At 42.7% G+C, this 13,586-nt stretch overlaps 1 protein-coding gene across 8 annotated transcripts in view; it reads right to left on the bottom strand.

Moving 5' to 3' along the window:
* The window catches only part of LOC139540315 (kinesin-like protein KIF21A), an 83,671-nt gene that overhangs the window by 13,177 nt on the left and 56,908 nt on the right, over positions 1-13,586 (bottom strand). For 4 of the 8 annotated variants that reach the window (XM_071344052.1, XM_071344055.1, XM_071344053.1 and 1 more), the window contains 13 exons: positions 13,437-13,505; positions 11,393-11,541; positions 11,064-11,208; positions 10,641-10,835; positions 10,343-10,444; positions 9,540-9,705; positions 8,795-8,815; positions 7,814-7,871; positions 7,632-7,686; positions 7,262-7,473; positions 6,369-6,479; positions 556-692; positions 54-228 (listed from right to left, as the gene is read on the bottom strand). In XM_071344052.1, the coding sequence (XP_071200153.1) occupies positions 54-228; positions 556-692; positions 6,369-6,479; positions 7,262-7,473; positions 7,632-7,686; positions 7,814-7,871; positions 8,795-8,815; positions 9,540-9,705; positions 10,343-10,444; positions 10,641-10,835; positions 11,064-11,208; positions 11,393-11,541; positions 13,437-13,505 (1,595 nt within the window). The remainder of the gene's footprint in view (positions 1-53; positions 229-555; positions 693-6,368; positions 6,480-7,261; positions 7,474-7,631; positions 7,687-7,813; positions 7,872-8,794; positions 8,816-9,539; positions 9,706-10,342; positions 10,445-10,640; positions 10,836-11,063; positions 11,209-11,392; positions 11,542-13,436; positions 13,506-13,586) is intronic. The other 4 variants (XM_071344057.1, XM_071344059.1, XM_071344054.1 and 1 more) reach the window with 2 other exon arrangements.

The raw sequence follows: 13,586 nt of genomic DNA, 5'->3' as shown, positions 1-13,586 counted from the left end.
TGTTATGTATATTTGTATAGCCTATCAAAAACAGTTACGCCATTGACACTCACGTGAGGGTGCGAATGCACTTGGCTGAGTCTCGGATATCCCAGACCTTGATGTAGGAGGTGGAGACGGTGAAGACCAGGCTGGAGCTGTAGCGGACTGACACCACATTGTTGGGGTGACCTGCCAGGGACATGATCTCCTGACCTGTCACTAGGTTCCACACCTTACAAGTACGATCTGGAAGGAGATGAAAGGAGAGGAGAGGAGAGGAAGAGGAACTGAGGAACTGCTCTCCACAATCTATTGCTCAAATCACATCACGAGAGCATCTGATTATATTTCTGTCTCAATTTCTGTGTCACAATGTCACTAGCAGAGTTTCTGTCTATCTATAGCCTATCTACCTAGGTCCCCTTAACACTAGTGGTGTCAGTCCAGTTACAATACTGTGTCAGCCCCATAACAACAATCTATCGGTCCTGTCCAGTACACATTTATCTCAAGTGATTCACTTTTGCTCAGTCTGTGAGACAGGAGACATTATGGATATATTGGACAGTTGACCTTTGGAGCCGGTGAAGAGGAGGTCATCGGTGGAGTCAACACAGAGCACGGCTTTAGTGTGACCCTCAGCCACGTGGACACACTGCAGTGTTGCTGACCGACTGCCCTTTGAGGAAGGCACTGGGTTGATCACCCCTCTGGGGAGGAAGAAACCATGCATTAAAAATGTCAGTAGGGCTCAGAGAAAACAGTGACTGGTAACCACCGTTTAAGGCTTCCTATACTGTAGTAAGATACAGAAATAGTTCAATACAGAAGATTGAACATGCACCCAAAAGCCCACCACTGCAGGCACACATGCATACCGTATACAGTACATAATGGACATGTACCCATTTGGCCAGTTAGCAACATGCTGCAAATCAAAGTAAAAAACAAACGGTAAGCCAGTGACAGTGTCCATCCACAAGCATGGTCAGGCTGACAAAAACTAAACCAAAAACTGAACAGAACCATACAGAGATCCAGAGAAAGGACTACCTGTCAACCACAGAGGAGCCTCTCTCCTCCCAGCTGACCACACATCAACACACTGGCAAGAAGGTAGACATTGTTGGCAACTGACAGAGATTTTCAATAGAGCTGTCCTTCTTCACTTTAACACGATCCTCCTACAATGTGCCAACTTTGCAAGTACTTTTAGTTGAGTCTTGTTGTTGAATTGTACAGATATTGGGCGACAAAAAGAAAACAATCTGGTAGTCACACCAGGTAAGTCACTATAGCGTGAATATAAACGTGAACAGAGGAAAAAAGACCTACATATTGTAGTGTACATTTGGGAGAAGAAATGGTCCATTCTGTGGACAATTAAGCTTTCTAAAGTATAAATCTCACTAAAGGAGAGGTGACAGTGTCCTGAGTGGTTTAGATGTGTCTCCTGACGTGAGAGTGTGCTCAACAATTCCAACACCTACCTAATGTTTATAGCTTACCTAATGTTGTCACGCCCTGACCTTAGAGAGCCTTTTTATGTCTCTATTTGGTTTGGTCAGGGTGTGATTTGGGTGGGCATTCTATGTTTTGTATTTCTTTGTTTCTGGCCGAGTGTGGTTCCCAATCAGAGGCAGCTGTCTATCGTTGTCTCTGATTGGGGATCATACTTAGGCTGCCCTTTTCCCTCCTCCTGTGTGGGATCTTCTTTGTTTGTGTGCAGGGAGTTTGCACATCGAAGCTGTTCGGTCGTTGTATTCTTTATTGTTTTGTCCTGTTTTAGTTTCACTTCGTTATTAAAGTATGTGGAACTCAAAGAACGCTGCGCCTTGGTCTCTTCCTTCCGACGACACCCGTTACAAATGTATGCAGCATACCTGTAAACAATACATTTGGTTGGTGATTTATTATATTATATTTGACTTCCAGAGCTTCCTTACAGCGGGGTCCGTAATTATTGGGTCCCTTGATAAAGATGAGCAAAAAAATACTGTATAAAAGAAGTAATACAAATACTGAGCTGTTTTGGAGAACACATTGGGAGGGATCTTAGACCATTCCTCCATACTGATTCTTTCCAGATCCTTGACCCCCTTGGTTTTGTAGTTTGTTTTTTCTTTATTACTTGTTAAACAAAATCTCTTTCTCTGAGCAATTGTATTAGTATTAAATAATATAATAGTACAACAAATTTGAGCATACAATATACAATGCTCAGTATTTGTACGATTTATTTTATTACAATACACTATGCCTATTACTTGTAACCTATGCTTATAACTTAACTAACTTAACTTCCTCTTACTTATCCTGCGGTCTGTCTGCTCTATCCAAACACCCTGTCAGGCAGACAAATACGTTGCCTTGGCTACGTGGGCGGTTAGAGAGGGAAAGAGGGGGGAGACAGGGTGCTGGCGTGTATCACAGCTGGAACGGTGGACAGGGAGGCTGAGGCTGGGCGTCTGGCTGTTTGCATACATACACAAAGGATAAATCCGTTGCCTTTCTACTGTTTGTTTGTACAGTGTACAAGATCACACGCATACTAGTGGAAATGTGCATGCACATACACACGCACGCACACAAGGACACAGAGAGAGACACTTGCACACACGAGCTAGAATAGGCTAAAATAGATAAGCAGCTTTCATTGTTTGAAGCTATCCCCCTCTGTCTTCTCTGCATTCTGTAAGAACCCTCTCTATACAACAATTAAGTGATAATGCCCGAGAATCCGGTGTTTGGAAGATATGTGTGATCTGTTTCAGGAAACTAGGCGTATGTCGCAAGTCACGACTTCACAGGACAGACATTTTAACCTTTTTTATTTATTTTTAATCAAAATGCCTTCTAGAACATGTGAACTTTCATGTGCCTTAATAACAAACTTGTATGCTATCTGTAAATGAGAATAGAATGGTTAAATTACGAGCCTTGTTGGTTAAGCCACAGAAAAAGTCAGTAACATTCCCACTAGGCAGGATTGGCTGAGATAATGAGTGGGCTGGACATGCCGAGAGAGGAGCTTGGATTGGTCTGCAATATACAGTTGAAGTCGGAAGTTTACATACACCTTAGCCAAATACATTTAAACTCAGTTTTTCACAATTCCTGACATTTAATCCTAGTAAACATTCCCTGTCTTCAGTCACTTAGGATCACCACTTTATTTTAAGAATGTGAATTGTCAGAATAATAGTAGAGAGAATGATTTATTTTAGCTTTTATTTCTTTCATCACATTCCCAGTGGTCAGAAGTTTACATACACTCAATTAGTAGTTGGTAGCATTGCCTTTAAATTGTTTAACTTGGGTCAAACGTTTCGAGTAGCCTTCGCCAACCTTCCCACAATCAGCTGGGTGAATTTTGGCCCATTCCTCCTGACACAGCTGATGTAACTGAGTCAGGTTTGTAGGCCTCCTTGCTCGCACATGGTTTTTCAGTTCTGCCCACAAATCTTCTATAGGATCGAGGTCAGGGCTTTGTGATGGCCACTCTAATACCTTGACTTTGTTGTCCTTAAGCTAGTTTGCCACAACTTTGGAAGTATGCTTGGAAAGCACCCCCACAACATGATGCTGCCACCCCCATGCTTCACGGTTGGGATGGTGTTCTTCGGCTTGCAAGCATCCCCCTTTTTCCTTCAAACACAACGATGGTCATTATGGCCAAACATTTATATTTTGTTTCATCAGACCAGAGGACATTTCTCCAAAAAGTACAATCTTTGTCCCCATGTGTAGTTGCAAACCGTAGTCTGGCTTTTTTTATGGCGGTTTTGGAGCATTGTCTTCTTCCTTGCTGAGCAGCCCTTCAGGTTATGTCGATATAGGACTCATTTTCCTGTGGTTATAGATACTTTTGTACCCGTTTCCTCCAGCATCTTCACAAGGTCCTTTGATGTTGTTCTGGGATTGATTTGCACTTTTCGCACCAAAGTACGTTCATCTCTAGAAGACAGAACGGGTCTCCTTCCTGAGCGGTATGACGGCTGCGTGGTCCCATGGTGTTTAGACTTGCGTACTATTGTTTGTACAGATGAACAAGTTACCTTCAGGCGTTTGGAAATTGCTCCCAAGGATGAACTAGACTTGTGGAGGTCTCCAATTTTTTTCTGAGTTCTTGGCTGATTTTTTGGGATTTTCCCATGATGTCAAGTAAAAAGGCAATGAGTTTGAAGGTAAGCCTTGAAATACATCCACAAGTACACCTCCAATTGACTCAAATTATGTCAATGAGCCTATCAGAAGCTTCTAAAGCCATGACATAATTTTATGGAATTTTCCAAGCTGTTTAAAGGCACAGTCAACTTAGTGTATGTAAACTTCTGACCCACTGGAATTATGATACAGTGAGTTATAAGTGAAATAATCTGTCTGTAAACAATTGTTGGAAAATTACTTGTGTCATGCACAAAGTAGATGTCCTAACAGACTTGCCAAAACTATAGTTTGTTCACCAGAAATGTATGGAGTTGTTGAAAAAAGAGTTTTTATGACTCCAACCTAAGTATATGTAAACTTCCGACTTCAACTGAAGAAGGCTTCTGTCAATTTGAGCTCGTCAGTCTGTGTTGGTAATCCTGTCGAACACGGCTTTTTTTTATTTTTATTGTGTAGTGGAGCTGCATAAGTGTTGCTCTCCACTTTCTGGAGGATCAAGTTATGAAATCAGTGGAATTAGAGTATGATAGCTAAAGAGATGGAGAAAACACCTGTCTCCGGATTACATCTTCAAACTAAGGGCAATCGTGGTATGGCATCCGTGACAGGGAGACCATCTTGCATGATGATGTACGGGTAAGATAGACTAGGGTTAGCTTGCTACATTTTCAGATATTACACATTTATCATTTTGACAGAAAGTGGTTTCATTTCATGCTAAATATATCCTCCAAACACTGGCTTCAAGGGCATTATCACTTTGATACAACGGGTTACCAATATATTCAAATAATGATTGACATATTTTGATTAAAAACGTTATTTTGATTAATTTATTCATACTATTTCATCCTTCCACAAGATATAGTCCATACAAATCTAGGGTTGCTACCCAAGCCGACTGGTCGTTCATTTCGGTTCGGTTGCCAGAGACGCAGTCATTCAGACTTTTTGTTCTGTATCTATGGACATGACCCAGTCGTTCATTCTAAATGCACTGGCTGGCAACATTCTTATCCCTGGCTTGCTAGCTAGCCAACTACTAATTTACAGTCACGTCAAACAATGCAGCCAGAAAACAACAAAGTAGCTGCATTTGCATTTGTTTAAGCTATTTTCTAGAGACATTTATTTGGATACATCCATAACAATGAGCTAATGAGATGCTAATGAGATTCACCTGGCATAGAAAATGTGCTCTCTCGTCAGGATACTGTTGTTCAGAGGAGCTAGCCAACAACACAGCTAACACAATCACTTCAAATGTAATTACTTTGTATATATCCATAAAAATGATGACAGCTGATTCATGATGTCGACTGGCTGAGAAACGCTGCTTGCCTGTCTGTCTCTTCCCAACTAATGACACATTGATTACTATGGGACAGCTGGAGACCGAATTTGAATATTGAAACAATGTTGCAAATGTCGGAGAGACAGACAGCAAGGTTTATACAAATCTCCGCTGTTGAAAACTAAATGTTAGTCTAAAAGAAATGAGATAATCTAGATGCTATTTATAGTGGAGATCAAGTTTATAAATTGCCTGGCTGGGCTGATGAGACAGTGGATTGCAGATGGAACAGAGTAAATAGGCATTTTAACATCACAAATTTAGCCGGTGGTAACTTGTGGAATAGACACCGGTTGGAATGCGGTTTTAACCAATTAGCATTCAGGATTAGAACCACCCGTTGTATACGGCTCTGCACACATTTCTGAGACTTTTCATGCTCATCACATGTGGTCCTGAGAACTGATCAGGGAAATAATGTTTGCTCACTCAGGGTTTCACTCAACATGGTTCCCCGCTGGATACCAATATATAGGATTTATATATCGTAGCCAAATTTGCAACAGAGGGTTTGAAGAGGCTGAGAGGGCCAAGTTGAACACTGAATTAACTTCCCAAATTAAAAATAGTTTTGGGAAATAGAAGTTAATTGTTTAATCTCAGTCAAAAGGGATATAGAAACAAAATTAGCTATATTTCTCAAGAACGCGTCAACTACTTGACATTCGGTGTAGAACTTGGCAGGGTAAGGTTATTATTACCATCACACCAAGCAGAGAGAATTGTTGATTTAGAATAGATAACACAACATACTTTCTGAGGTGGGAAATTCAGAAAGGGGGCGATAAGTATAATTTGCAAGAGCTGTTGGAAAAAGTTGTGCTTTTGGCCTCCGGCCACCAGAGCGTCGCTAGTCTCTTACTGTTTGATCTCCTTGACCTTAGCCGCCAATTGTGTCTTGTCATAGGTCTTCCTGCGAGAGAGTGGCGAGGGCTCTGGAACTCTTTTTTCCGCCCCTGAGGAGGAGGCAGGTCTGGAGCCGGAACAAACATTTAGTTTTCATTAGCAACACACAACACAATCCAAAGACGACACAAGACAAAACATAAGGAACAAAAAGGACAACAATGTAAGACTATAAACTAAAGTATAAATGAAACAATATTGAGGCGGTGAACATGCATTACACACATACCACACTGTTACCTGATATTCCGTCCCAATATAGACGTTCCTCCTTTACCCAAATCTTTTGTTTTAGAAGGACACCGGTGTAGCATTAGGGCCACATTGCGTCACACTGAAATCAGTCCCCAGCACTATATCTTATGTGTTCAAGTCAAACTAAAATTGGTATTGCTGCTCAAAACATACGTAAAACGCCAATGTGCGCTATTGGTTAGTTTAATTAGCTCTTTCTGTTGCTTTGACAGGATGCAAATGTTAAGGATTAATATTGTGTAGAGTTGACATAGCTGTGCCATAAGCCTATTGCAATTGAGAGTTGCATCTAGTGAGAGAACATGAGATCTGCATGGCCATACTGTACATGTGCCTCATAATCATAGTGTGTGTGTCTGCCTGTCAGTAGTAGCCTCGATGGGTTAGTGTTATTACAGCTGCTACATGCTTATTAACGAATATACTAAAGGGGTACATGTTGGTTTCTACTGGCTAGGAGACTTGCAGGTGAATAGAGGAGATTTAAAGACCATGTCAGGCAAAGTGAAAAGAGAATAAGCAGCAGCTGTAGCAACATGCAGAAAACAGGGGGTTAGCAGGTTAGCTAGCTAGCACACGGAGGCCCGGACTTACATGCTGCCCATCTTAGAGGACAAGCCAGGAGAATGAGCCATATAGTCCCTGTCCCTGACTGACAGGCCAACGGGGGTCTCAGGATCTCTGCCCTCTTCTGGAGTTTCAACCAATGGGAGACAGGGGGAGGAGGAATCGCCAGAATGCGTGTCAGGGACGGAGTCACTTTTGGCGTAGAGCAGCTCCATCTGAGTGGTGGTTCTCCTACGAGCCTGGATGGTGAGAAACACACTCAGTTCGTAATACACACAAACACGTACCCACACACCAATGTCCCCACAAGGGTGGTAAAACAAGCACACACTCACGTTGATGTCCCCACAAGGATAGTAAAACAAGCATACACATGCTAATAGGCTGAGAATGGTACCTTGCTCCTTGTTTTGGCCTCTCCACAGAGTTTCATTAGATCTGATGTCAGAGAGCTGTAACAAGGAAGTAGAATACAAGAGTTAACATACTTAAAAAAAACAAAAAAACAGGCAACAACAAAAAAAGTCAAATGTTCACTATTTTTGGGTAATTTGAGTGAAATCTCTCTTTAATACTTACTGTCCGTCTGTTGCAGGACTCTGGGCGAATTCGTCACTGCTGCTGTCATCCCCATTCTCTGTGAAATCAAAGGACAAAAAATGTCAGTTGAACTGTATGTCCGAGCCAAACAACATCCATAGCAAATGCATTTTGTTGTTGTTGTTGTGTGTTATGGCTAAATACCAACAAACTTAAGTCAGTTCTGTCTAGTAGTCCAAATACCTGCCAATCATCCAACCAAACATGGTACAAGGGTAAAACCGTTTATTGAACCAAACCTTATGCTAATACTGTGTTGGCTACAAACAGACGTTAACAATATGTGGTTTATATTATTGAACAAGGTCATGGTGGTAATAATGAACAAGGAGAAGCGGATGAAGACGATGCCAGCGCAGCGCCATGCCGTTTATAAGAAATTGCCTCAAAAGACCTGAAAAGATCAGGTCCTTGTTCAGTCACTGAGAGGGAAGGGTTGACAAAGGTTCAGGGGTCGAAAGGGTGAGAGGGTAAAAGAGGTCAAATGTGAGGGGTTATGAAAAGGAGGGAAGGGGAAACCGAGATGAGCTGCTCCCAGGGCAGTGCGGTTTGCCGACAGGGTCCTACTGAGACAAAACGTCCTGGATCTACCTGTTAAATGGCGGGGTCCTCTACAGATACAGTACAGTAGTTATATGATCAGAGGCTATAGTATAAAGCATGGTGGCTGTAGCGCATGGTGTGAAGGGGTCCTCTATTAAGGATACAAGTAGAGTAGTTATATTAGCAGGTGCTAGAAGGCACGGTCGCTGTAGCACATTATGAGCGGAGACGAGGAAAGCGGTTCTTTCACATCGGGAAGAAAAGGAGGGTCAGCTGACATATGGAGGGAGGTTTTTGAAGACGGCAGCATTGCACCTCATGCACCTGCTCATGTTGTTGAGTTAGTTTCCAGGAGGGGGGACCCATGCATTCATATAAACATATATAGAGAGAGAGAGTCTGGTGTCTGTTACTTACCCACTGGCATGTTACCTAGCTCTGTATACATTAAGGCACCATGGGCGGGGCGAAAAGAAGAAAGGCAACACACAAATCAAAAAGGCATTCAGTCATTCTCCCATCATCAAAACCAAATCAAGTCTAAAAGAACGAAAGAGTGCAAGATCTACTATTCAAAAAGATGTCCTCCTCAACAGATGCTGGGGGAAATACAACTGTCATACAGAACCTTATTCCACTGTCAGCGCAATAACAAAACGTCAACTCAATAAAAAAAAAACGTCAGTTCAATAAAAAAAACGTCAGCTCAAAAAAAAAAGTCAGCTCAAAAAAAAAAAAAAAAAGGGCAAAAATAAATAATGTACTTGTGTGATTATTCATCTCACAGCCAGCATCTATTGAGGAGGTCACGAGCATAGAGCAACCCAACAATCCCCCATCATGCACTAGACCACAGTCTCCCAGTCTTGGTACTGGAGGTCCAACCAACAGCTTTCGCTCCAGGTCCAATAGAATCTCAACAACATTCAGGCAGTTATGTTTTCAATTATACATACTTCTGGGTCTATCACCCACTGAGTAACCAACCATTTATTTTGGGCTAGCAAGACCTGGCAGTGTTGTGGGCTTTATTTACGGACCTCCTGTAGCAGGGGTTGAGAGGGTCAGGGTCAAGGCCCTGGACTGAACTATACATGCACCTTGCAGGGTGTGTGGCTGGCAGGCTGGACGGTTGGGGTTAGGGCTGTTATAGGGCTGTTACCTTGTAGAGCATTCCCCAGCAGGGCATCCAGTTCGGGGTTAAACTCTGCCTTCTCTTTCAGCATGTGGAACAGCAGCTGGTTCTGAGTGGCGCTGGTGATCTCCGTCTGCTTCAGCCTGCCCTCCATCACCTTCACCTGGGACTCCTTCTGGGCTGCCTGCAGACCCTAGGATAGGGAGGAGGTCAAAGGTCAGCTATAAGAAGGGTCACTAAAGGTCAGCCTATACGAGCTATGATTGTGTGTAATACTGTAAACACACAAAATATGAATACACAAGGAGGGTGCTTGTGCATTTACACACAGAACTAAACACATTAACTACCGTAGAAACTGACTTAATTGGGTACATGTGGAACCTGGGTTTAAAGTGCGAATTAACCAAAAAAGCAAGACAGGGCTATCCAAAGTCAAACCAACTTTGCCACGGTCGCACACCGGCTGACTGAAGCTAATTGGCGAAAGAAGTTGGCTAGCTCGCTAGCTAGGCTACCTCCAGACACAAGACCTGGTGCGACTGTTATTTAGAAGGGTGAGTGACCGTAACTGTGTACTGTTCTGGCAGAGTGAAAGTACAAAAGCTTCCCACTTTCGAACACACACACGTCCAAAGCACACGTCCAAAGCACACGTCCAAAACCCAAATCTTGTTCTCAATCGCATTTCCAAATGAGGATCATTGAAACCGAGGCTAAATCAGGACGTCAGCCCACCTTTAAACTAAGTCAACTCCAGGAGAAGACAATGGCATAAGAGATTGGGGAGAGACTACGGAGGGACAGGTAAAAGGCAGTAAGTTAGTTACCTTGTTGATGGCCATAGAAATAAAGTGGTCCATCAGGAAACGGGCCTCTGTTAGAGTACAGGAGCTGATCACTGCGGAAACATCCACCGTGTCAACCTCCTCCTGCAAATGCATAATTACATGGTTAGGAAAAACGTGTTGCTCAGAGAGTCATGGGTTAGTGTTTGATTTGTTTGGCCAGATTTGTGCTGCTTGAATTTGGCCGTGGTTGTATCTCAACTTTTATGTGGCTTCCTCTCCTCGACTCCTTGATTTAAAAAAAAATGTACGGCTAATGCCGGCTTTCTGTCTGTCTGACCTTGGCCTCCTCCATCTGCATAATGTTGGCCTGGCAGTCTGCGATGCTGTCGTTGACGTAATCGATGTTGGCCATCAGGGTGTCCACTTCCTCGTTAAGGGCAAACACCACCTTCTCTTCCTCAGACCCCTCCCCCGCCAGCCTGTCCCTCTTTCTGGTCACCTTCTCCCTCCTCTTGGTCAGCTCCTCACGTTGCTGTGGAAGGGAGGAAGGGAGGAAGGATGGAGTGGAGGAGGAGGCATGGTGGAAGAGAGAGAGGAGGCAGGGAAAGGAGGGTAGAGGACGGAGCAGAGGGGAATAAGGAGGAGTTTGCCAATGTTTTCAATGTTAATTGCTAATAGTGCTAATTTAGAGTAATATAATAGGTCTGTAAACTATATTCACCAAATGAAGAGATGTGTGAATGGCATGTTTAATGTTTACCTTTAGCAGGCGGTTCATATCGGCCTCCATGTTGGATATGGTCATCCTCTGCATGATGACATCAGAGATACGGCGCTCCAGAGACTGCCACTTCACTTTGGCCACTCTGGTGGAATATATGCCCGTTGACCGTCTGTAGTAGGACCTGTCACACACCATTTTGAGGCATGTTCACTCTATGGTACGGCAATGCAGGTCTCAAGCTATGCGTTTTTTAACTGCAAAAGCCATACTGATTGCTCGACAATATATAATATGGTGTACCATGCAGTGTAATGCAGCAACACACATCAAAACGGCATTGCAGTGACCTGTTGTCCAGTCCCTACCTGGTTCCGTTGGGTGCGGTGGATCCAGAGGATTGCAGGCGTCCTGAGGGGGCTCGGTGGGAGGAGTCCTGGAGGGCCTCTGGTAAACTCACCTTCCTGCTGGTCACCTTACCAGACATAGGTCTGGCCTGCCTCCTCAGTGCAGTTACCTGGTAGATAGATAAGATAGATTAGATAAGATAGATTAGATAAAATAGATTAGATAAAATAGATTAAATAGATTAGATAAAATAGATTAATTAAAACAGACAGACAGACAGACAGAGACAGACAGACAGAGACACAGACAGAGACACAGACAGACAGACAGACAGACAGACAGACAGACAGACAGACAGACAGACAGACAGACAGGACAGGTAAGTCACCAGAGCCACCACCTGATGCTGAAGTTTGATGATCTCAATAGAATAGCATGTCTGAATCAGTTGATATCTGATTCACTAAACTGTTTGTTGTTATCAGTGATCTTGAGGGAAGTCTTGAACTCTTATAATACAAAGATGCCATTGGTAGCCTACTCTCTCTGTACCTCTGCTCTCAGACTCTGGCCAATGGTTCCTACAACTTCCTATTCCAGGTACCAAAGGTCAAATAGAATTTTGGGAAAAAAGCTTTTTGTTTTCTGGTCCTAGAACTTTAAAGTTCCTTTAACTTAGATCCAACTAGATGAGAGTTACTGATTTGTTGCAAGGATGTGTGTAAGTCTTGGGAAATTGTAAAGTATACAGCACTTCAGTATACTACATCATACATACATTTTTCCCTTTTGAAAATATCATTGCCCCCTTTAGTAAATATCATTGTGTGACTCAGATCAATAAAAAATAAAAAAAAATGAGTTGGGGTCTCAACTTACTGTTGCAAGTTAGAATAGTAGAATACACAAGGTGCCATTTCGAAATGTGGTTGTGCATCAGCAGTTTCTCTTGTTATGTCAGTCACGAGCTAGTTTTCCATCCAATTTGTGACAGATTTTCATGTGAATATTCAAAAATATGCATACAATAATATGCACATTTTACACCAGAGATGTGTTTCCTTCAAACTGACTTTTTGCATATAAAAAGCTGTGCAGGATGATATAATGCACATAAATGACTTTTTCCTCTAAATACCATGTACCGAATGAAAAAAAATTATCGCATTTTCACTGATGGTTTTGTCAAAAAAACTGTTGTGTTATATAACAAATTTGCCCACTCTGATCTTGGCACCTTCTCTTTAACCAACAGCTTGCAGATACAGATACAGGCTATCTCCATTAACAGATTATTATGGATAATAATGGAGTGATATTATTTGTATTCGTCAAAGGGCAGCCAAGCGTCGGTCATCATGTCACCAGAATAAGACCCTCGATATTTATTGGAAAGGAGCATCAAGATCGTCACCGTGGGCTTTCACCACACTGCGAAGTTCATCATCATTTATTTCATCTGTAGCCTAATAAACTGCACGCTTTCCCGAGTCGTACCTGGAATGCATATCATCGCGTGACTCCAAAATTACTTCGATATGATTGTTATTATATCAATATTTGCGCATAAAGGCACTTCCAATCGCCATTTCTCGCCGAATTAATTTGACCGCGACAATAAGATCACACCATGTTGAGCGAACAAATCGTCTGTGGGCATTTATAAAATTGTACCGGCATTTCATGTTTCCATCAGCCCAGTCGTGACTTTTTTTTTCATGCGTCGGGTAATTAATTTGCATGAAATGGTTAGCTGAAAACCTGCTACTGATAGTCAATTGGCACATCTCAGCTAAAACAATTTTAAATTGGTAAGTAAGTCTAGCAGCCAGCTATCTAAATTTAGTAATCATGTTCGAATCACCAGCCGGGGGGGGGCCCCATTGAGTTTGTTAGTCAGTCTCACTCAGATATATTAAAAACTGCAAACATTTCTCGTATGCCCATGTGAGTACACAGACCCGCGAGCAACTGCGGCCCCTCATGATGACTTCAGATTTTTTGGTCCCCACCCCCATCTCTGCTCTATGCGGAGGCCCCAAGATGGCTGTTCATGTTGCTCACCTCCTCAGTCTTCCTGCGCAGTATGAGCTCCTGCTGTCTCTTCTGGGCCTCCAGTAGCTTCATCTGGTGCTGTGGAAAACCACATTAACATTGCCTTCAGTAATGCCAGTAGCAATAAGTTGGTCCAATAACACAGCTGTTAATAATAAC

The sequence above is a fragment of the Salvelinus alpinus genome, chromosome 15, assembly GCF_045679555.1.
Source record: "Salvelinus alpinus chromosome 15, SLU_Salpinus.1, whole genome shotgun sequence".
NCBI classification, from domain to species: Eukaryota; Metazoa; Chordata; class Actinopteri; order Salmoniformes; family Salmonidae; genus Salvelinus; species Salvelinus alpinus.
Note: the sequence above shows the minus strand (reverse complement) of the source record. Positions and strands in the feature narration are given on the sequence as shown.